This window comes from Dendronephthya gigantea, unplaced genomic scaffold, assembly GCF_004324835.1.
Source record: "Dendronephthya gigantea isolate DGI-Jeju-01 unplaced genomic scaffold, DenGig_1.0 000035F, whole genome shotgun sequence".
NCBI classification, from domain to species: domain Eukaryota; kingdom Metazoa; phylum Cnidaria; class Anthozoa; order Malacalcyonacea; family Nephtheidae; genus Dendronephthya; species Dendronephthya gigantea.
The window spans coordinates 711,798-734,776 of NW_021163045.1; the positions used below are offsets into that span (position 1 = coordinate 711,798).

Here is a 22,979-nt window from a genome sequence, read left to right on the forward strand (position 1 = left end):
TACCACAAGATACAACAAAACCAGCAGTTACACGTACATGATATTCTTCTTTTCGTAAAGTGCCGAATTCTTTCTTTTACTGCAAAAGATATTCAACTATCTTCACTCCTATCAGCCGCCATTATTTAAATTTAAATATACGAGGTCTTTCCGAAAACTACGAAGGCGTTTCGTGTGCGTGGATGCCAAGTTCGCGCATGCTCCGTACAAAATGCCCAGCTGTTGTTTCAACCGAGAAATGGATTTTTATCTCACAGTTAGACCCAGTCTTTTCCCGCTATTTCAGTTCATCTGTTAAATAATATTATTATCACATTATTAAACCCTGTGGATTAAAACCAGCGTCTTTTTGTTAAGGGGAGTGTTAGAGGCAATACGTAACAGTAACCAAGACAAAAATAGTTTCATAATTTATATCTTACCCGATTGCCCCAAATACCTGACCCTAACGTAGACAGTGGCGTAGCCAGCCTGACGATTTAGTCTAGCTATTCAAATTTTATGTTATTTCCATTATTCATTTCTTTAGAAATTCATTGTTTTCACAGTCAATGAGCACCAAAATAATATTAGCATAGTATGATTAAATTGTCGGGCTGGCTACCCCACTGAACGTACATAAAGTCAATTCCCCCTCGGGTTCCAAGCCGTTGGTTTAATAAGGCTCGTGCAAATGTATTAAATTAAGCTTACTTTCTATTTCAGTGGACGGGGGGTATACGGAATGGGGGAATTGGTCCGTTTGTTCGGCTACGTGTGGGACAGGTCAGTTGGTACGCCGTCGAGAGTGCAGCAATCCAGCCCCAGCCCATGGTGGAAAAGATTGCGAGGATCCTTTAAAAGAGACAAAGCAATGTGTTTTAATTGCAATGTGTGCAGGTTAGCAAGTAGAAAGCAAACATACATGTAAAAACAGTAAAATGCGATTAGGGCATTTTGTTAGAAGATCTCAATGCTCATAATCACTCGGTTTCGTTATGGAAATTCGTTAATTAAAGTGGAAGTCAAGTCCGTACTGCGCACCGCTTCTGCTCATAATAATGTGTCTTATATATTGAGACAACACAACGTATTTTAAAAAGTGTAGAAGTAGAAAATGTAAACAAACCGTTTGTTTACATACGGACTTGACTTCCACTTGAATTAAATGATCTTATCAGGGGTATTTTTATTTGCTTCTGCAACCTGAAAATTCTCGTTTTGTATCAGTTAGCATAGGCCTCAAGTTTAAGGCAAAAAGGTCAACTTTCTGATTAATGTTATGAATGAAATTGGATAATCCATTCACTCAGCCATTTCAACTGCAAATTTTGCCAAGATTGTTTTAAATCTAGTTCTAATAATATAGCAGCAAATCATTTCTCCGCCTGATATAAGCACTGCATTTCTTCTCAGATGAGATTGGTTTTGGGGAATGGTCTGCCTGGAGCTTGTGCAGTGTGACCTGCGGACCTGGTGAAAAGACGCGTGCTAGAGAATGTTCAATGGCCAATCCTGGAGACTCCTTCTGTAAAGGAGCCACTGCTCAAACTTTTGATTGCAATGATGCTCCTTGCCCTGGTATGTAATGCTTCAGTAACAGTTGTAATACCGTCTAAACCCAGAGCAATCTAGCATCAGTCGATAATAACCACAATAATAACCACAACGACAATGATGACCACGAAAACAATAATAAGACAACAGTACAACGAACAACAACAGCAGCAATAATGAGCAGGAAGACAACTATCATAACAACAACATAAAAAACAACAACAATAACAACAACAATTTCCATACTCACCATACCAACAGTGATCACAAAAACAACAACAACAGTAATTAACAACAACAATAACCACAATAATTGACAACAACAATAACCACAACAGTGGTAACAACAACCACAACAGTAACAACAACAACAATAATCCACAACAACAACAACAGCCGCAACAAAAGTTAGCATGATAACATAAATAAAATCAACAACACTAACCATGACAAGAAAAGCCTCAACAACAATAACCAAAACAACAATAACCACAACAACAACAATAAGCACAACAACAACAATAACAACGACAACAGTAACCATAACAATAACCACAGAAACAACTGTAACAAGAATAACAACAACAAAATTAACCACAACCACTATAACCACGACAACAGTAACAAGAAAACAACAATCCAACAGCAACAATCAAAACGACAGTCAACAATAACAACAAAAGTTGCAATAACCATAGCAATAACAATGTTCTTTGTTCCCTCATAGTTAACGGGGGATTTTCAGATTGGAAAGAGTGGAGCGCGTGTTCCAAAACCTGTGGTACTGGCGTGAAGAGAAGAAGGCGCTTTTGTGATAATCCGACGTCAAAACATGGAGGAAAAGATTGCGTTGGGGAAAGAGAATTGATTCAGGATTGTGAGATCATAGGATGTCAAGGTTTGTTCAGAAAGCATGCTCATATATTCTTTCTCTTCCTTCCTAACGGTTCCAATATTTCATGTTCTATATTTGCACGCTCATTCAATTTTACGAGCGGTACATCAATTACTGTTTAGGTGATGGTAGCTACACGGATTGGTCAAGCTGGACACCCTGCAGTGTTACTTGTGGTTCTGGGACCAAATTGAAGACACGTCACTGTCTTAATGAAAGTGGTAGCGGCTGTACTGGCCCTACTTCGGAAACTCTGGAATGTCTGATTCCAGATTGCCCAGGTAAACTACCACAAACGCCTTTTAACATTCTCTTAATAATTTTTTTATTTATTCCCACGTTCGTGTTGAAATTGATTCATTTTTTCTCCAGTTTTTCAACCTTTCAATCCAGCTAAGGCTGGATTCCCATCTGCAAAATATATTTTTCGAGAACAGTCACTTTACTGCTCAATTACATCAATTATTTAAGTGAAAATTCAAAATCTTCTATAACATTCGCATAGTTTCGGCATCTGAAACTATTTATTTCTCCGACTTGTATTTGTCATTCTTTTTTGTAGTCGATGGAAACTTTACAGAATGGACCCAGTGGTCGAAATGTTCTGTAGCTTGTGGCTCAGACAAAATTCTTCGGACGCGAAAATGTACCAATCCCGAGCCGGCTCTTGGAGGAAGTGATTGCTTAGGTTTGAGCGAGGAAGAACGATTTTGCTCAATGCCAAACACTTGCCCAGGTAAGTACATGTGTACATGTTTCTTATTTATGAAGTTATAAATTGTTTGTATTGGAAAATAGCACAATAATTTTAATACAGGGAACCACAGGAAATATGATGACAGAGCGAAATTGTTTAGTGAGAATACGACACATCATAGGCATAACTTAATTTCAGAGGAAATTTATGAGAATCTTTGAGTTATTTATCGTCCGGCCGCCAGGATTTAACTAGGATTTAACTATGCAAAGTGTTGTTAAAGAGTTTTATACAACCGTCCCCAGGTTAGTGTTGTCCTGAGAAGAACTGCTGGTAGTTTTGGTGTTAATTGACGTGTGTAAACCCCTTAGTGCTAGATGTCTTAAAAGCCAAGTAGAGTGTAATCAAGGAAACCACATGTAAAGTCGTGGATTTTGTCTATCACAATATTGCAACATTGTTTACTTTTACCGTCATTTTAGCCGAAGCTGGGTTTGCAATCTGGTCCCAGTGGTCTGTATGTGACACCGAATGTTCAGTCGGAGAGAGTATTCGCAGGCGAGTGTGCGCAGACAAAACCAACGGCGAGGTTACTTGCAATGGAACATCTTTTCAGAATATCACTTGCTATGCCGGACCATGTCCTGGTAAGATATGAATTATAATTTTTTTCCTTACGGAGTAAATTATCGAAGTAAAAAATCTGAGGGCGGCTGTCTAAAGTCCGATAAATCGACAGTGTAAAATTAGGAAATCATCGCAAAAAGTAATGACTAACTAAAAACTAAGAGTCCATTTGGTAGCTATAAAACTTACCGGTGATCTATTACTTTCAGTTGATGGTAATTATTCAGAGTGGTTGTCATGGTCGTCTTGTAGTGGATTCTGTGGTTCTGGTTTTCAAAATCGTTCGCGAACCTGTACTAACCCCGAGCCTGCATATAACGGGGCTGGATGTTCTGGACCAAGCTCAGATGTCAAAGTTTGTCAGCATAACACTCCCTGCTCAGGTGTGTTGCAGGATTGTCTGTTTGAAAGCGTTACCCATTATTCTACTGTGACTGCTTTTCAGTGTGCAAACTAATCGCGCAGCAGCCCGTCTATTCGCTTCAAGTTGCTATTCGCTTCACCACAACAGTTACACACAGGGCCGCATTAATCCAAAATTGGCCGAATGAAGGACACATAAACTCTATTTGCTCTCTTCACAGTTGGCCTACAATCTTCTTGTTACACGTTAGCATCCCAATCCTTTTTCTCTTATAAGCCTGTAGGATTCGTGATTGGATTTTCTTTCTAGATGAAGCTGGTTACGGGGAATGGTCACGATGGACACTATGTACTCAAACCTGTGGTAAAGGTGCGCGTATCAGAACAAGAAAATGTAAAGATGGTTCGGATCCCAGCCTATGTACCGCAGAATCCAGTCAAAGTAAACCTTGCGACAAAGGGGCATGTCCAGGTAGGCCTATAGCAAATGGTCTCATTTTAAACATGTTCCAAGTCATGTATATCTATCAAACAATATTCAGTCAAGACACTAATTGATGTTATTAAGATTGTGATTGTTTTGCCCTTGTGGATTAGGGCTGAAGACATGATGACATCACGTCCTTGTATCCGTGGGCTTTTGTCAAAATATATTAATTGACAAGTCAAATTACAAATATATGTCCAAAGTGGCGTCAATTGGTAGAATGTCGATCTTAAAAACAATTTTGACGAATTTGAATCAGTTAAAGATTTGAATTTTGTTGGGTCCTATCAACTTAATGAAGACTATCTTCCTTTTGCTATCCGAATTTCCATTCCATGTTTGTCAACAAAGGCATAATTTTTGCAAGCATGCTTTCTTGTAGAAAGAAAATTTAATATGTTTAACACAGATATAAAATCAGATCTTCAATTCTTACACATTAATTCTTATATTAAATATTCTAAAATTGCTTTTGCAACCGATTTGAATTTAAAAAGAAATATTTACATCAAGATGATTGACCTAATTGACAAGTTATGACGAATTTCCTGACTTAGGTCTGTGTGAACACATAGCGGGGTTAAGCTACAAATTTCGACTTCTCCTTCTAGTGCATGGAAATTGGGCATCGTGGTCAAACTGGGGTCCCTGCAGCGCGTCCTGTGGTTCTGGAGTGAAAGAACGATCTCGTACATGTACCAATCCCGTACCATTTTATGGAGGCCTCGACTGCTTTGAGAATTCTCATGACTATTCTGATTGTGTTATGCCAGTGGATTGTCCAGGTTTGTTTCACAAAATTAGTCTTTATGAAATGGGAAACCAAACAAGCACATGCTATTACCGAAATCATTTCATCTTTGACAGAATCATGTTATATACCTCAAAATTACCTCAAAATCATCGTTTCGGCTAACCGGAATCATGTTAACGGCATCTAAGGCTTTTCCTGAAGAGTTATTAGTACATATTTAAGGAAGTTTGGCTACCAATTTTTGGAAAACCTATTGCCTCTTTGAAGCGGAACCTTTGAGTCTAAACGTTTCTCATCAAGTAAGTTTCTTCTTGCAGGTGATGACGAGTTTTCGCAGTGGGGTAACTGGGGATCATGTAGTGTTGACTGTGGTGAAGGAAGACAAAAAAGAACCCGTTTTTGCACCATTGTACCTACGTATCCACCACAAGAGGAAACATACTGCACCGCTTCGACAGAGCAAAGCATGAAGTGTTATAACAAACCATGCAATGGTAAAAAATTGTATTCTTGAAAAATATGAAAATTTACCAGTCAAAATAATATGTCAGGGCAAGATTTTTTCAAAAATATTGTTCGCAAAAAACAGCGTTCAATTTATGTTTATTATTATTTAAGTGCTAGAGGTAACCTTACACTTTAAGCCTTTAGTGTGTATAAATTAAGTCTTGATAGTTTGTAAAAGCTCTTTCTTTTCATGAATATGAAATACTTTTTGACTGCCTTTCACGGTTCTTATCAACGATATGTAAGTATAAATACAGTAGATGTGTAATTTAACTATATTTTTCCGCAAAAGTAAAACTCGCTGGCTCCTAGTGCCGATATCCTTCTTTGCAGTAAACGGAAACTTCACTCCGTGGACAGATTGGTCAGCTTGTACGACTTCATGTGGATTTGGGACACGTTTCAGATATCGCAACTGCACGCATCCTCCACCATTGTTTGGTGGGAGCGATTGTCTGGGACCACTCTACGAGATGAAAGAATGTGAGAATGCAGCCAATTGTCTAGGTAAGCGGCTTCATTTATTAGACCGCGAGGGAAGCTAGATTTATATTTTTTGCACCTCCCACCCACCTACACCAATCGTCCGTTTTTTATCAGTCCAATCGTCTGTTTTTCAACAAAACTCAAACCCCGGCTGCTTGTCGAGACAACACCGGTACAAATAATCTCGAATTGTACTCGCCATCGCAGGATTACTTACACTTATTACACTTCGCTTACATTACTAAATCTGTTTAATGTTTCTTTTAAGACGATGTGAATTTCTCCACCTGGGCAAGCTGGGGTGCTTGCTCATCTGGGTGTGAGGGTGTGATGCACAAAACACGAGAATGTACCCTTCAGGAAAAAGATTCTTGTCAGACTCTTACTAACGTCACGATGAGCTGTGAAACACAACTTTGCCCAGGTAAAAGAGTTATGCATCCATTCCGTTTTTCTTTGTGATTCGAGCTGAAATATGACACCAAGTGGCAGCCCGCCATGGCAAGCAGAAAATTCTACTTGAATTGCCATGGCGGGCTGCCACTCGGTGTCATATCCTACTACAAATTATCCCTATTCCCGAGTACCATCTTCATGCATGTAGGGAATGTATATTATGTAAATATATGATACTTACTATATGGCTTTACGAAAGCCTTTATTCTGATTGGGTTGATGAGGGTTGATGAGCGGTCCGTAAACTCCATACCTCACTTGTTTGAACTCGCTTGTTCGGTCTGTACCGTGAAGTATCGCTCCTTTGTCGCTCGGCCCATAATAAGTTAATATTATCCTATAACGACATTCGTGTGGTCTCCATACAATAAATTTTCCCATTTTGTAGTGAACGGAGGTTGGTCCATGTGGACTGATTGGTCTCCGTGCAGTAAAACATGCGGTCACCAGGAAGAAGTTAGAACCAGAGTTTGTAACAATCCACTTCAGAGAAATGGTGGAAAATATTGCACTGGCCATGATATCGAAGTGATGCCTTGCAATGAATACGATTACATCAAATGTCCAGGTATTCCTCTTTGATTCTGGCCTTCAATAATAATGCTAATTTATACAAAATTTTAATTGTTAATTTTAAATATTAATACTAATTTATACAATCAAGGCCATTTATACCATCGATCTGTCGCATTTATACTGTGCGATTTTTACGCTGGGGTACGTGAATGTATTAACACACGTACAACCGTGACATTCCAAATTCCACGCTGAAGAAAAAAAGAAAGTTTGTGGCATACATAGGCCCTCTATTACACTCGTCAAAATGACAATTGCATACAACTTGCCCTGTATACTATACAAAAAACTGTTACAAAATTTGCTAACTGACCTGACATCGCCCGGCGATGGCCTGTATGGTACTTTGAACACCGTAATGGGACATGTTCAGTGTCAAATTTCTCTTGTATCAGAGCCTCCTCCAGCCGAGTGGTCCGATTGGGCGTGGTGGAACCCCTGTACAAAGGCGTGTGATGGAGGACACGAGATCCGCTACAGGTTATGTAATAACCCGCCCCCAGCCCCTGGGGCCGCAGGGTGCAAAGGGGATGGGGAAGAATCATACGATTGCAATATCCATCCTTGTCCAGGTAAGATCGTCATGATCTAATCTGATGATCGTGGTGATATAATCTGATGATCGTCATGATCTAATCTGATGATCGTGGTGATATAATCTGATGATCGTCATGATCTAATCTGATTTATCGTTGTGATTTAATCCCGTTATTTTTGAAAAGAGAACATATATAGATGTGATTCAAATAGGATTCTTTTTTGTATATGTGCGTATACTACATAGACAAACCTTTCTCTATGTAGACAAACCTTTCTCGCCATCCCCAGTATAGACAAACCTTCCTCACTGTCCCTTATATGTACAAACCTTTTTCACTGGTCCCTATAAAGACAAACCTTTACTCTATTGACTTTACCAGATTAAGATTAACTTTGGTAATAAGTTCATTATTATCGAACATGACCAAGCGAAGTCGTTGTAAATAGTAATTGTGAAGGTTATTTTAGTTCATGGAAACTATAGCGAGTGGTCATCTTGGACAACTTGTACGAAGGAGTGTGGAAACGGAACTCGAGTGCGAGGCAGATTATGTGACAATCCAAGTCCAGCTCATGGTGGTTCACCGTGTGAAGGACCGGGCCATGACTTAAACTACTGCAACACACATCATTGTCCTAGTAAATGGCTTTTTTATTCTTTATTATTATATCTCTATGTTATTCACCGAATTGGGAAATATTTCTTGAGGCCATACGTTATTCAGATTTTATATAGATCAGCGGCCTGGACATCATTTAATGCTTTTATTTTTCGTAGTTGACGGAGGCTACAGTGACTGGGGTCCCTGGATGTTCTGCAACAAACCTTGTGGAACTGGTACCTCGGATAGGAAACGTTCGTGTACCAACCCAACTCCGATGTATGGTGGAAAGAACTGCACTGGTCCTTCCTATGAGGCCAATAATTGCAACACGTTTCCTTGTTCGCGTAAGTCAGTGCATTATTAAAATGGGTGCTGGAAAGAGATTTTCCAATTCAAAGCCTCTGTGAGTTCAAAGCCTCTTCAGAAACGGCGTTTTCGTAGTCTTGTTTCTATCCCCAATTCCTATTTTCTTACTCAAGCGTGCAGACCTTCGCTAATTATTCCTTTTTATCCAATCCCCAATGTTAACCTGTTTTGAATCTCACAGGATAACGTCAGAATATATGAAGGGCGATTCTCCGGTCACACACGTTACATTGCTGTTTCTGCAGGCTTCATATGTCGCATGTTAGAAAATAGAATAGCAGTGTCATGTTTGTGACCAGAGAATAAGTGAATAACCCTGAACATGCTTTCCTAAACAGATTTGTCTCTTAGTGATCTTCGCTGTTCAAAGACAAAAAAATTTTCCAATTAAGACATTGGCTAAAAAAATGAATCCTTCCCCCGTGTTTTAAGAGAATCAACTGAACACCGACCAATAAAGCATTATGTTTTTCTGCAGCTCCATTTTACGCTGGGCGTCGGGGTAATTTACCCCACAACCCTTCCTTTGAACCCACCAATTCAGACGTTTTCACCCACTGAACAAAAATCTGCGTTATTTCGCTCTTTTAGCCGCTAACATCAGGTTGGACGTGACCTTCGACAGCTTTACGATGACTGAATATAACAGTGACGTGACCGCATTCGAGAACTCTGTAAAGGGAAAGGTGAGTGTGGAAGATCCACCATAGTAGAGTTCACTGACAAAGTTAGGGTCTTGAAAACTAATTTTGAAGCGGATTTCAAAACCGTGAAGCAGGATTTCTAAGTCTTAAATCTTTATATCATCATGATGCTGACGCACTGCGTATGGCCTGCATTTTTCATCAAATATCATAAACGAGGATCCAAATCGCCCCCCATATTGTTGTGTTCAAATGAACCAATCCCAAATGATTTTTAGGGTGCCTGCTTCCAACCATCCAGGGCAGTCTTCTTTAACGTGGTGTTAGGATAATAAATATCACATTCATTCTTTTCTAGATAAATTCTGTGTACGAGGCATATCCTCCAGACATCACATTTACATCGTGCAGGTAAGGCCCACCCGCCCGTTTACTAGGTTCGAGGGCAAGGTTTTAATCTCACGAGCGTGAATAATGGGGTAGTTATTACTGTTTACAGACGTGGTTCCAAGCACGTGGTATACACCAAGCTGTCTGATTGGACAACCTTGAATCCCACAATTATTTGAATGTCCCACAATTATTTCCCCTTTATTTCAGCGCCGGAGTGGGAAATAAAGTGAAGTGCAAATTGGATCTTAACTATCAGTCGCTTGCCGGTGATGAGCTGGTTGTCCTCCAAGATAAATTGCTGGATTCAGCAACGGAAACCGTTCTACACAGCATGATCTCAACAAACGGTAAGATTATACGTTGTTGGTAAGTAAGAATTTCACAGTATCTTCTTATTCTCTCGGTTCAAATTCTAATATATCAATATTTATTATTTCGGCTTTAAAGTCCGGTCATGGAAAACAAAAGGATTCGTATTCAGTCAGAGTATATTTGTCGTCGGCTCGTACCATTGCTTACCAGTCCATTTTCGGGACACTATTATCATAACTTTTAGGCAAAACCAGCAAACATTTGGGATGTAATAAGCAAAAAGCCTTTATTCACTAACTAAAAAGTATAAGTTTAAAAGCTATGGTTCAATAATGGTTTATTGTGGGTTAATGAAGGTTCTAACTGTACACATGTTAACTATGTGTACAGTTTTAACGCAAAGATTGGTAATGGAAAAGTTCACAAATCACTTACTTCATTATCTTTTAGTGTTTTCGTCACCACTTGTTCTGCAAGCAACTCCGTTGAATTCAACTAGCATAAGAGCGGAATGGCCAGCTTTGCCAAGCTCAGCTGAAACATCGAGCACGTCGACTCTCACTGGATACGTTTTGTTCTATAAAGAAACGGCAGCAAAACCGTACCAGAAAATCGGTGTAGCCCCTACCGAACTTTCGAAGACTTTGGAGGAGCTCAAGAAATTCACCGAATATCGAATGGTGATTTGCCCTTACTCTGAGAAAGGAAATGGTATCCCAAGTGCACCTGTCACAAAAACTACCCTGGAAGATGGTATGGCTTCGTTTTTTATGCTTTGCACATTTTACAAATCAAATTCGAATGTCGCATCATGTTTCGCTGACAAAATGTAACTATATGTAATTACAAACATTTGTTTTCAGTTCCAAGTGTGGCACCGAAAATATTGAACATTTCGTCTCCAACATCTCAATCGTTAAATTTATCCTGGACCACAGTGAGCTCGGAATATTGGCACGGCATTCAACGAGGCTACTGCGTGAGATATAAAGCAAGAGGAGCATCAACCAGTAGCACTCATAATGTCACCGACGTTGAACAACTGCAGACCGTTCTTACTGGTTTGGATCATTTTACGAAGTATTATGTCTACGTGTCTGCCAAAACAACGCCCGGATGTGGAGAAGAAGCTAGTACGAGTTTTGTCACCTTGGAGCATGGTATGTCTGCCTGCCTGCCTGCCTGTCTATTTAATGTCTGTCTGTCTGTCTGTCTGTCTGTCTGTCTGTCTGTCTGTCTGTCTGTCTGTCTGTCTGTCTGTCTGTCTGTCTGTCTGTCTGTCTGTCTGTCTGTCTGTCTGTCTGTCTGTCTGTCTGTCTGTCTTTGTAATTATAATTGCGTATTTTGCAGTACGTGGAGTGCGTTAAGTGCGCTATATTACATTGGTTTGTGATATATAATTTTATCCCAAACAGTTCCGAGTGAACCGCCACAGAATGTGAATGCAACAGCTATGACGTCAACAGTTGGTGTTCTTCTCACATGGGATGAGGTGAGGCCTGATGCAAGACATGGGATCATAAAAGGATACAAGGTGTCATACGGGATTGCTGGTGAGGCGGTAAAATGGATAAATCTTGAAGACGCTGGTAGTCGAAAAGTTAATATCACCGGCCTAAAATTCCTTACTGAATATCAAGTCAAAGTTCTGGCCTATACGAGTGTTGGGGATGGCCCGGAATGTACAGCGATATCCATCACTACGGAAGAGTCAAGTGAGTAGTCCATCCGTTTTGTTTTGTTTTGGTCTGTGTGTGTTTTTCTCAGCCGTCTAGGCGTTTGTTTATTTGTTTGTTTGTCTGTCTGTCTCCCTATCTGTTCAAAGAATTGAAAGAAACAGTTCTAGATATACGTGTTGTCTACTAAATTATATATTTTCTTACAGCTCCTTCAAAAGCACCCGCTCTGGTCGAAGCTAGAAATACCAGCTCCTCGAGTATTTATCTCAAATGGGAGGCCATAGATCCCCAGTACCATCAAGGCACTCTTCTTGGATATCGTGTTTATTATCGTGCTGCAGATACGAGCAGAAAACAACAAATGATTGAGATCCCAATATCTGATCCAAAGCCTCTGGAGTGTCACTTGACTGGACTGTTCTGGTGGTGGTGGTATGATATATACATTGGTGCTTATACAAAGATTGGTACCGGAGTGACCTTGAGGGCCTCCGTTCGGACAGACGAAGAAGGTTGGTTATTTACGTAGTAATACGGTATTTATTACTGTGACAAATTCAGAGTGTTAGTTATATTTATATTATTGAAACAATCAATGTTTAGTACTGACTGACCTAAATATACACTGGATAAAGCAACAGTCGAAAAGAGTTGACACATTTCACATCACGCGAACCTGAGAAGGAATCTTTCTAAGTGATTGTGTATTTTTATAGTTAGGGCGTAGGTTGATGGCGATGTCCGTGACGTTGTATTTTTCCTTATTTCTTATTTTACTTTTAGTTCCAAGCCGTTACCCCGAGAATATTCGTGGCGTTGCCTTGACAACGACCAGCATGTCGTATGAATGGGATCCAGTCCTACCGAATTTTGCACACGGCATTCTGATTGGTTACAAACTGACTGTCATCGAGACTAAAAATCCTGGTAATGTGATTGTGTCCAGGATAATTCCACATCCTGAAAGATCTTACTACGTCGAAGGTCTGAAGAAATTTACCAACTACACCATTTGGGTTAGCGCTTTGAACAAAAAAGGTGAAGGCCCGCGATACCCCCCAGGACACATAAACTCCACCGGGGAAGACGGTAAGAATTAGCTCATTGTATTTGTTTTTTCATTTCCTGTATAACAACAAGTCGGTAAAAAATGACTCGCCCAGGCTGTAATCTCTGTGTAGAAACGTCGCATTCGATGACATGATGATGTAAAATCGAGCAAAGAATGAATTGCCCAGGCTGTAATCTCTTCGTGAGGAAGTCTCTCAGAGTCAATAACATACGTGTATCATTTTATCTTAGGTCCAGAATATCCCCCGGAAGACATCAAAATGTCTACGCGTAAACACATCACAGAGATAGAGCTGGAATGGACGAGAATCCCAGCTAAATATCATAACGGCATCTTACGTGGTTACTACGTCGAATACACCGCAACAGTTTTGGCTGGAGAGGTCATACCTTCCGATAAACGAGTTGTTCAATCAAAAAGAGTGAGAGGAAATCGTTACGCAACCGTGCTCAAAAACCTTGACCCTGGCTCTACCTATGAGATCAGTATCTTTGGCTATACCAGTAGGAATGGCTCGAAAAGCAACGCCTCAGCTGCTGGTACGTACCTTCTTTGCGCCTGTTTTTACGGCAGTCTAGTTCTTAGAATCGTTCTTTCAACAAAAATGCTTAGGCCCTAAGGCTCTCACAAACTCAGCGCAAAACCTAACTCGCAAACTTTTGCGAGTAATTTCGTCCAATCACAATTTAGTTCAGATTGTGACTATTGATATGAGCCATGGCACCAATTGTGTCCACCGCGAGCCTCTTTAAAATCAATCTGATTTCTATTTGTAGAAACATGTCGTTGTCCAAAGTACCTTCGCTCCAATTGGTGGGTTTTACCTCCTTACACGAACATGAGCAATCCCAATTCGCCCGGCGGTATTTTCTTTATGGTAACCAGAAAAGTTCTGGACGACATGTGTGGTGTTTGCGAAAACGGTCATGGTAAAACCGAGTTTTGCTACGAAGAGGGTTGCGACAAAAAACGTCGACGAAGACGTTCATCAGGAAACAGTTATCAGAAAAACAGTTTACAGTCTGTTTCAACAGATATTGGCGGAAATGTTGAGGTCAGTTTCCCCGTCCAGGGTAATAGATTTATGACGACCTATGGCGGAGTGTTTCCGTACATTTCCGTCGTCGATGCACCCGGTTCGGCGTACTTCACCGTCAAAAATGTCCCCTCAACTGCCACAGTGGTTGTCCAGGCGGCCGTGGCGTGTATGCCGTTGGTTATGTTAATGATTTTCTTCGCGTGGATCGCTGGGATTATCATTTGGATCTTGGTGAGTGCTGGAAATGTTTCCACCTTGAATATTCCATTTGTAATTCCTATGTAGGTGGCACCTTCTGCAAACGCCTTCAATTCGTTGGCCTATGAAAATTTTTTTAACATGAATTTGATCGCAGTTTTTCATTTTATTTTCTTAGGAACGTACCCAAAACAACGAACATTTCCCAGAATCGTTTACGAAAGGTGTTCCAGAAGGGTTTTGGTGGGCTTTTATCTCCATGACAACTGTTGGGTAAGTTTATTTCTTTACTGGTTTGATTACTTGGGTCCATTTCCCACATTGGAAAGTTAAGTGTCCTTAATCCCAATCCTAAACCTAGTACGTAAGTATTACCTTAATCCCAATCCTTCAGAAACTCGCCTAAAGGCTGGTGATTTTAGGTAGTAACACCTGCATGTACATAATTTTTTTCAGATACGGTGATCGCAGTCCAGTTACTGTGCCCGGTCGTCTGTTTGCTTTGGTTTGGATTCTAATGGGTCTCGTGATTATCTCGATCGTCACGGGGGGGATCGTCACTTCGATTACGTCAGTGCTGGTTATTCAAGAAGACAAAATCTATGGCGCACAGGTAATTCAAGAAATATTTTGGGCACATATTTTCCAATTAGGGCGACTTTCATATGATCTCGCTTACCTGGAGTGATATCTCGCCGCCCTATTTTCGATGTATTGAAAAAAGTAACGGTTTATGATCTTGCGAAGTTGCATTAAAGTTGTTCTTCAACAAGAGCAATCGTTTAGAAATCAGAAATCTAGCTCGAATTCAGCAGTATTTTTCCTATAACTCTACCTATTTTTCCTCAGAATTCAAGAATGGCATCTAGTATCAACGTCTTTGTGAATTTATTGTGTACTTACTTAAGTACAACTTTATTTTATTGTATACTTACTGCTTAATTACAACTTTCTTTTAGGTCGGGGCTATTGTAAATTCTGCTGAATACTCAAAGGCAGTTAGACAGAATGCAGATGGTAAGGCGTCTTTAGTGATAAAGAAGATAGTTTGAATAGGATTCGTGTTCAAAAATATATCAGATACTGTATAGAGTAGTGTTGGCTAGTTAAGGTTTCCCTGGGGACACTTTCCCTTCTGTCTCCCTGGATCGGACACAGCGATAATTCAGTAATAATAAGACAATGGCATTCTCAAGAACTACCATTTCCAGGGCCGTAGCTCGACTAAGTTGGCTTTCCGTCGTATTCCCGTGTGATTTCGCGGAAACACACAAAAATCAGCATTTTTGGCAACATGGTAATATTCTATTACATTTTAGCTTCATTGCGTTTCCACTTTGAAAATTTTTCAGTTGTTCCCTACAACAATATGGAGGATTTGATCAACGCAATGCACAACAAGGAGGTGTCAGGAGCTTTACTTGACATGTACGCTGCGGCAACTAAGAAAAGTATGCTTGAAGGAGGAGATATCCAGTTGAATCGTCTGATAGAATATCCAACTGGTTACGGTTTTGTCCTGTCTGGAAAGATGGCCAAAGCAGCGCCATTATTCCGCCAAGCTCTGGCTGCGCAAAAGACCAAGATCTCGTTGATTGTCGAAGAAAACACAGATTCCATATCTCTTGTAAGTCTCCCGAATTGCGCTTTAAAAAGGTTTTTATATAGTTAAAAGTTTTTTTTACCATTTCACTGGGGCACAGTACTCAAGATTATTTTTGACGAATTTTATTCGTCGAAATGTTCGGGAAAATGTGGCTAAGTTGGCGAATGTTTTTACAACAGGATAGAAACGAGGCTGATGAAGCCAAAGAGAAATCGTCTGGTTTATTCGATCCCTCCGCAAAAGCGTTTCAAGATTCGTTTAAAGTGACCATCAGTTTGTTGGCTGTGGCAATTATCCTCGGCTTGATTTGGCATTTTGGAAGGTACAGGAAAAAGGAGAAAGAAGAGGAAAGTAAAAAAGAGAAACTGGGTGAGTTTCCTTTTTTCTCGCGCTATTTTCGTGTGTCGTAGAATTGTGATGAAGGTTCGTATTCCATAACTCCTAGTTCCAGTCCACAAAGTATGGTCTGTTCGCCATTTTGCATTTATGGCAGTTGGAGTTCGGTCTGAATCGCAGAAGTGCGCTTGTTTCGTGTTAAATTCATTAAATTCAGATCGATAAACAAATAGGTTATTAAATTGAAAATGTGCAGCCGAAGAATTACTACGGCTGAATAACGTTAAGTTTTAAAATTTAAAAAGGTATAAGATTATTATCAGATATAAAGGTGTAAGATTACTATAACATCACTTAGTAAAATCGGTTCGATACAATTAAAAATTTACATGAATTACAAATAATAAAATCGTTCTTAAATTGTTTCGTTTTAAAACGTTAAATTGGAAACTCCTTTTTCTCTCTCAAACTCTCTCAACGATTATTTTACTATATCATGCCGTTCTAAACGGTGTGCACTGAAATAAGTTAAGATCTCAAATTCTTCGTCTCTACCTTCGCAGAAGAGAGTATTCCTTCATTCCGAGTCGCAGAATACCTCAGAACGGACGGTCGCGAGTCACTGGAGGATTTCGCCAAATCCTTAGAACAGCAGATTTCGGCTCTGAGAGATAAACAAATTCGTGAGCGTAAGAGTACGTATCTTTATAAAACCGAGAAAGCCAGACTTCATCCAACTAGATCGCTAATATCTTTCGACCTTCGGAGATCGAGGACACGGGTCAGTCCCGAAGTGAATACGGCTTTCGACAAAGATGAGTCGGACACATCGCCCCGTCAGTCTTCCATTTCATCCTTTAATGATTTTCGAAAAAGGAAATCTGGTCAGGTTGTTCCAATTGGGGGGGAACGTTCTCCATCACAAAGTCATGTGAATCTTAACCCTGTGAGCGAGGAAGAGAATGGTCGGTCTAGTCCAGTCTTTCCAATGCAGGACCGTTCCCCATCGAGAACTAATCATAGTCGTACCTCCTTAATACAGGAAGACGATGCTATGTAGTCCTAGAACTTGTATCTACTTATTTTTACAGATGTAACTGCACTGATCTAAACATCAGCACTGAATAGCTAATAGCATTATCTTATTTAAAAGAACGTTCAAATTTATTTGTTGTACGTTACAAGCACAACTTATCTAAGAATCATAAAGTTAATCTTAATCCTAAACCTATCTTAACCTTAATTCCAACACTTATCCATTTCTTAACCCTAAACAAACAAGAATTTAGCGGAGAAAATTTTGAACGTTCTTAAAAATGCGACAGTACTTTCTAGTTGGAAGTGTCTTTATTAATTCTAAATGATAAACTTATAAATACAGGGATTGTAATATATCGCCTATGCTAAATTAAAACCCGTTATATACTAATTTTATAATGCACAGTTTGAACTTGCACAGTCTAATGCACAATATAAATATATACTACTTTTATTACCAGTGTAATAATGACCTTGCAAATGATTGCAAATAAATTTCTTAAATTAAATAACGAAATAAGTGTGAATTACTTTCATCTATAATTTTTTTGTCCGGTGTGAACACAGAATGGTTTCAATTTTATTCAAGAAAATAGCTGCCGTTTTGGGTTTTTTTGGGCTAAAACTCGACCGCATTATCGTAAGCTGATTTTTGGTGTAATTTCTCTTGGTATTTACAACTTCCGGTAAACAGGTACATTATTTAGCATTTTACATGAGGTATTAAAAATGTAGACATTTTGACTGACTTGGCCTGAAGAATGCTAAAAGGTATGCTGGTTATAGTTTAAAACGAAAATCCTCGTTGTTGTTCGACTGTTAATATTTAGGTATTCTGGACAGCTGGGTCTGAAAATGCAAACAAATTTGTCGATTTGTTTTAAAAACGAAAATAAAAAACCTTGTAAAAAGATTATGTAGCATGTTTTTTTGCTATAAATATATAGTAATAAACATGCATACATAATTTTCGCATGCTGCCTGGGCTGTAAAATTCACTAATTTTTTAAAGGTAACACTGATGTATAAGGATTTAGACTTTTACGTGCGTGTACGTGCGTATGAAAAACGCGTAAGTGGAAAGCAGCCTTAATTGTAACATATTGTTTTGAAATTTTACTTTTCCATAGACATTTCCATAAGTGACAGCAGGCATTCAAATTTAGCTCATTTCCTAATTTGCATTGATAATTAATTATTGTTGAGAAAACAAACAATAAGCTATGCCTATATCATTGTCGAATTTATTTATAAACGGCGTCAATTGCCATAGGAAGGTATTCTCTTCTTGTACCAAGTGTATAATCTCGTTTAGAAGTTGCATGATCGTGGTAGTTGATAAATAACACCGCTGCAAATGATATAAATATTTATGAAAACGACCTATCCTTAAGTTAAAATGAAACCGCATCAAGTAAGTGGTAATACAGCCTTTAAAATATCCGCGGGACTCCACGCACACGAGAGCTTCTTCCCTCGCGTGTGACTTTATTCCCACGCGAGAAAGTCGTTGGCTCAATATCTAGTCCATTGCAAGACTTGGGGGAAATAACTACGTAATTGTGTAAAACGATAGTTTAAAGGGATACGGCAATAAAAATAATCTTTTTCTATATTAAAGGAACGTCATGATTTACAAAATTCGTTTACGGATTCGGTCTGATATGCGTTACGTCACAAGCTGGGTGAAAATTCGTATTGTAACTTCAAATTAACGATTAGGCGAACTGATAGTTTCATGGTATTTGCAATGGCACAACTTAAATCGTACAATTTAAAGAATTCTAAGCGTAAAGCGTAAGCGTGTCGTTTTTATTTTTAAGCTTCAACCCTGCTTTTGACATCTCGTAATTAGATCTCATTATGAAACAAGGTGGCGAAAATAAACAAATTTTGTAAAAAGGCTTTATAAGGAGTGCTTCGGAATTATTGGAGTGCTTCGGAAAAAACAGAATTTTTTTTGCCATATCCTTTTAAGTTTATATAAATCACTAAAAATAACATAAATTAAACGCCCAATGCTTTTTTAAACACTCAAACTCGAGTTTTCTGCAATTAATTATTAATCCTTTTCACGCAGTGTTAAACAAGTGTTTAGGTTTATTTAAAACCACTAAGCGCACGTGACGCATTTTGGTCGCTATGATTGGTCGACTAGCTAATGAATATTTGGCGTTTCTAAATATAAGTAATTAACATATTCATCAGTCAGGTGTTTGTTTTGTCAGCGAGTTCCGTTACTATGACACGCAGTTCTGTTGATAGCTCACTTGTGGGGACAACAAAGTTGAGCAAACTACTTTTATAACAAGTTGGGACTGCTGGAACTTACAAGTAGCAGCAACTTAGTATCGCTTTGACTTTAGGTCATTTCTCGATCTACGAACGTTTCAAGCTGAGAGTTTGGTAAGTGGGAGTTAACGTTGTTATACTCTGTTAATCTAAATGCTTTCAAATTCAATTAGAGGAGAACAGGTATCCTAGTATAGATAGACTTTTTTTATCTTAACATAGTAATAAAGCGCTTAAGTAATTTAGCTTGTAGGTACACCACCTAAGTATTTGATACTGCAAAGCTTTCGGTCCATTAACCTGGGCCTTCATCAGTGCAATAAAAATACATACACTATATACATATATATATATATATATATATATATATATATATATATATACATTTACTTACAAGCTAAATTACTTATCGATTGTCACCATGCAAATATACAAGTATATTAATAAATCGCACAATCGCCTCTGCATCTATAGTCAACAATGTGAATAAGAATTTTTGTTTAGTCTTTCTTGTAAATCGAAAAGACGTGCCTCACGAAAGTGTTAAGCTAGTTCTTACTCCGGAAATATGTACTCATTGAGTTTAATGAAGTTCATATCGGAAACGAGTTCGGTAACGCCGATTTTTTTTTCACTTTTAATGCTTTGTCGATGGAAAGTTTTAAAAAAATTATTCCCAGTGCGATTTTTTTAAAAGTGCTAAAATAACATTTTTTGCAATATTCATTATTCATGCATGCAGGTGGGAAGATCACGAGAAGCATCTCGAATCCCATATGTTTCCAGAATAATGCTTTTTAGCTTGCCCGAGACGACTATAGAATCTAAAATTAGAGTTTATACAATTTTAAATTCAATAACCACAGCTGTAGTAGCAACATATTACTTGAATCCATACCCAAAATTTAGTCTTAGGTCTTCTAGTTCGTGAACTCAGTTCAATAATATTATGTTTTAAATTGGCTTTTTCTTTATGCTAACAATAAATGCATGTGTATGTTATTATTAAGACTTTTTTTAAGTACAAGATGTAAAAATTTTTGCGTCGTCTCACTGAGGCGAAATATCAAATCAATCCCACCAATATTAAGCTTTCATCTTGCAGCAAAAGGCCCGTTAACTGGGAAAGAAACTGCGTCCCCATAGCATTAAAGTGCCTGTGCATAATTTATCAGGTAGTATAGGGAAGTGGCTGTTTTACAGCTAGCCTATAATTAAACGAATTTGCTCCCATTTGCAAAGTCTTCTGTATTTGAAGGGAATCTCAAAACGTAGCTATCTTTAAACATATTGTCAGCAATGATTCTTTATTCCTTTCTCCTGAACTTTTCATATGTCGCGTGTTTTAGCAGGAAAACGTAGGCCTACAAAACATAAAATCTTTTCGGCGTACCACTCAAAGTCTATTTATTTTACCTTTATTTTTCATTTCGTGTACAAAGGCCGTTGCCGTCAACTACTCAAAAGAAAGGGTTTTTTATATGTATGCAAAAGTATATACAAATTAATTTCTAAAAAAAGACAGACCGCAAACGAAGCAATTTTAGTCAAAGAAAGTGTAAAAATCGGGCCGGGAAATTAAATATACACTCCAGTATTAACGATTGCAATCTTACACCAAAGTCTAAAATCAAGGCACCTCTTGCACACGGGAGAATTTTCCGTTGTCACGCACTGTACAAGTTTCCACGCACTGTCAAGTTTAAATTAGATCTAAGTAAACGGAGGTGTTTAAATCTTTGCAGGTAACATGGCCGTTCACTTCACTGCAAACTTGTTATGTTTACTGGTCCTGACCTCTTATTTCCAAGAAAGTAAGCCACAGGATTTAATTTTAATTTGTTTTGCTATTAGAGAATTATTTAATCGGTCCCTGAGTATTAATTTTTTCTTTAAAATGTCCTAATTCAACTCGCTACTTCACCAAAGCTTGAAAGATCCAATATAACCAAGGAGCGGCGTGGCAGCGTCTGCAAACAACTTAGCATCAAATGTGGTATAACAACTGCCTAAAATAGACAAAACACTTCTCGACGTTTCGACCTGAGGGCCTTCGTCACGAGAGTTATACTAACGTGGAGAAGTGTTTTGTCTATTTTAGGCAGTTGTTATACCGCATTTGATGCTAAAGCTCGAATGAGCATCTCCAAAGTGAGATATTCCCCTTGTGAGCAGCCATAGTGAGATATTTCTCTTGAGATTCGGACTGTTCTTGGGGAATTAATACAAAGTATACACAATTCGCTAGTAGTTAGAGGGTCATATCGATATTTTCCACCTTTTTTGCATTTTTCAACCAGGCTTTGCAAATTTACTGAATTTGGGATAGTTTTTCAAGCTAAAGTATATATCGGTAAAAGAACCATTTAAGATACTTTCCACCCAGGATCAGGAAATAAAAAAGCCGCTTGTCAGTTTGACGTCAGCCATTGTGTGCTCCTCTAATCACTTTCTTGTAAAATACAAGGAAATGTCACACTGATAGGGCTTTTTTCGGCTCGAAATGGTTTTCGTACGAGAATCCAAAATATTGCATTTAGTACTTGACTAAAAGAAAGATTTTTTCAGTTGTTTCAGAAGCTGAATGTGAAGACAATAATAATTGCAAGAATGGAGGTACATGCGATGGCGGAAAATGTATATGTGCTTTTGGTTATTATGGGAGCCATTGTAAGAGTAAGTAGACGTGTTTGTTTATTGGGATTCATTTATATCTTTTGTTTATTAAAACGTCCAAAAATGACCAAGGTATCCTCGGCTAAATTTTTCCCGCCGCTGGGAATTCGAAGTGACACATAAAGACAAGCACGTGGGAGAACTAGGAACTGTAACGAAACCCTGTCCCGGGGGGGGGGAAGGATCGTAACGTAATCATGCAAGGGGAGAACCAGGACCTGTAAGGCAAACGGCATGCACGGGTAATAGACCTGATCCATGATGACCTAACAAGCAGTGATGCCTGCAAGTAATCCTGGTCGTAATGGTCACTGCGGGAAATTTTGAAGTTTTATTTTCCCGCCGAGACCATTAAGACCAGAATTACTACGGTGAAATGAGAGATTTAAAATATTTTTAAAATACCGCGCGCAATAGAAATTTATTCCCCGGCCTCGTACAGAAGTGTCTAATCCTTCACAGCTATTAACCAATGTATCGCTGTATATTGTTCTAAAAATGTAAAGTTTTTTCTGCAACATTCCTTTGGCATTTGTTTAGATAAGCACAATAATTGTACGCATGATCCTTGTTTGAATGGTGGTGTTTGCAAGAACGATTCTTCATCGTTGGGCTTTAACTGCACCTGCTATAACGGCTACATTGGAACATACTGCGAGACAGAAGGAGGTATGTACAAGTATTTACATATTCGCAACAGAACTTAAGAGCCGTAGTAGAGCAATGAAGCACAGAATAGACATTATAGCAGAAAACTCATTCTTTGTATTTTTCTAATGTACCCCATCAAAACGTTCTC

At 38.8% G+C, this 22,979-nt stretch overlaps 2 protein-coding genes across 3 annotated transcripts in view; both read left to right on the plus strand.

The window, feature by feature from the left end:
* The window catches only part of LOC114525803, a 231,355-nt gene that overhangs the window by 92,436 nt on the left and 115,940 nt on the right, over positions 1–22,979 (plus strand). The gene's annotated exons all lie outside the window — the stretch shown is intronic.
* The window catches only part of LOC114525804, a 71,478-nt gene that overhangs the window by 6,028 nt on the left and 42,471 nt on the right, over positions 1–22,979 (plus strand). Inside the window, exons 8-39 of one of the 2 annotated variants that reach the window (XM_028547236.1) lie at positions 706–879; positions 1,396–1,560; positions 2,264–2,434; positions 2,554–2,712; positions 2,994–3,167; positions 3,611–3,775; positions 3,965–4,138; positions 4,429–4,590; positions 5,217–5,390; positions 5,677–5,853; positions 6,200–6,373; positions 6,621–6,776; positions 7,197–7,376; positions 7,780–7,956; positions 8,393–8,563; positions 8,703–8,873; positions 9,487–9,581; positions 9,898–9,950; positions 10,140–10,279; positions 10,695–10,997; positions 11,108–11,404; positions 11,660–11,959; positions 12,130–12,435; positions 12,707–13,012; positions 13,226–13,534; positions 13,772–14,265; positions 14,411–14,505; positions 14,689–14,845; positions 15,192–15,249; positions 15,585–15,859; positions 16,018–16,207; positions 16,738–17,654. In XM_028547236.1, coding sequence (XP_028403037.1) covers positions 706–879; positions 1,396–1,560; positions 2,264–2,434; positions 2,554–2,712; positions 2,994–3,167; positions 3,611–3,775; positions 3,965–4,138; positions 4,429–4,590; positions 5,217–5,390; positions 5,677–5,853; positions 6,200–6,373; positions 6,621–6,776; positions 7,197–7,376; positions 7,780–7,956; positions 8,393–8,563; positions 8,703–8,873; positions 9,487–9,581; positions 9,898–9,950; positions 10,140–10,279; positions 10,695–10,997; positions 11,108–11,404; positions 11,660–11,959; positions 12,130–12,435; positions 12,707–13,012; positions 13,226–13,534; positions 13,772–14,265; positions 14,411–14,505; positions 14,689–14,845; positions 15,192–15,249; positions 15,585–15,859; positions 16,018–16,207; positions 16,738–17,234 — 6,599 coding nt within the window. In that variant the 3' untranslated portion in view covers positions 17,235–17,654. Of the gene's footprint in view, positions 1–705; positions 880–1,395; positions 1,561–2,263; positions 2,435–2,553; positions 2,713–2,993; positions 3,168–3,610; positions 3,776–3,964; positions 4,139–4,428; positions 4,591–5,216; positions 5,391–5,676; positions 5,854–6,199; positions 6,374–6,620; positions 6,777–7,196; positions 7,377–7,779; positions 7,957–8,392; positions 8,564–8,702; positions 8,874–9,486; positions 9,582–9,897; positions 9,951–10,139; positions 10,280–10,694; positions 10,998–11,107; positions 11,405–11,659; positions 11,960–12,129; positions 12,436–12,706; positions 13,013–13,225; positions 13,535–13,771; positions 14,266–14,410; positions 14,506–14,688; positions 14,846–15,191; positions 15,250–15,584; positions 15,860–16,017; positions 16,208–16,737; positions 17,655–22,979 lie in introns of those variants that run through there. The other variant, XM_028547235.1, reaches the window with a different exon arrangement.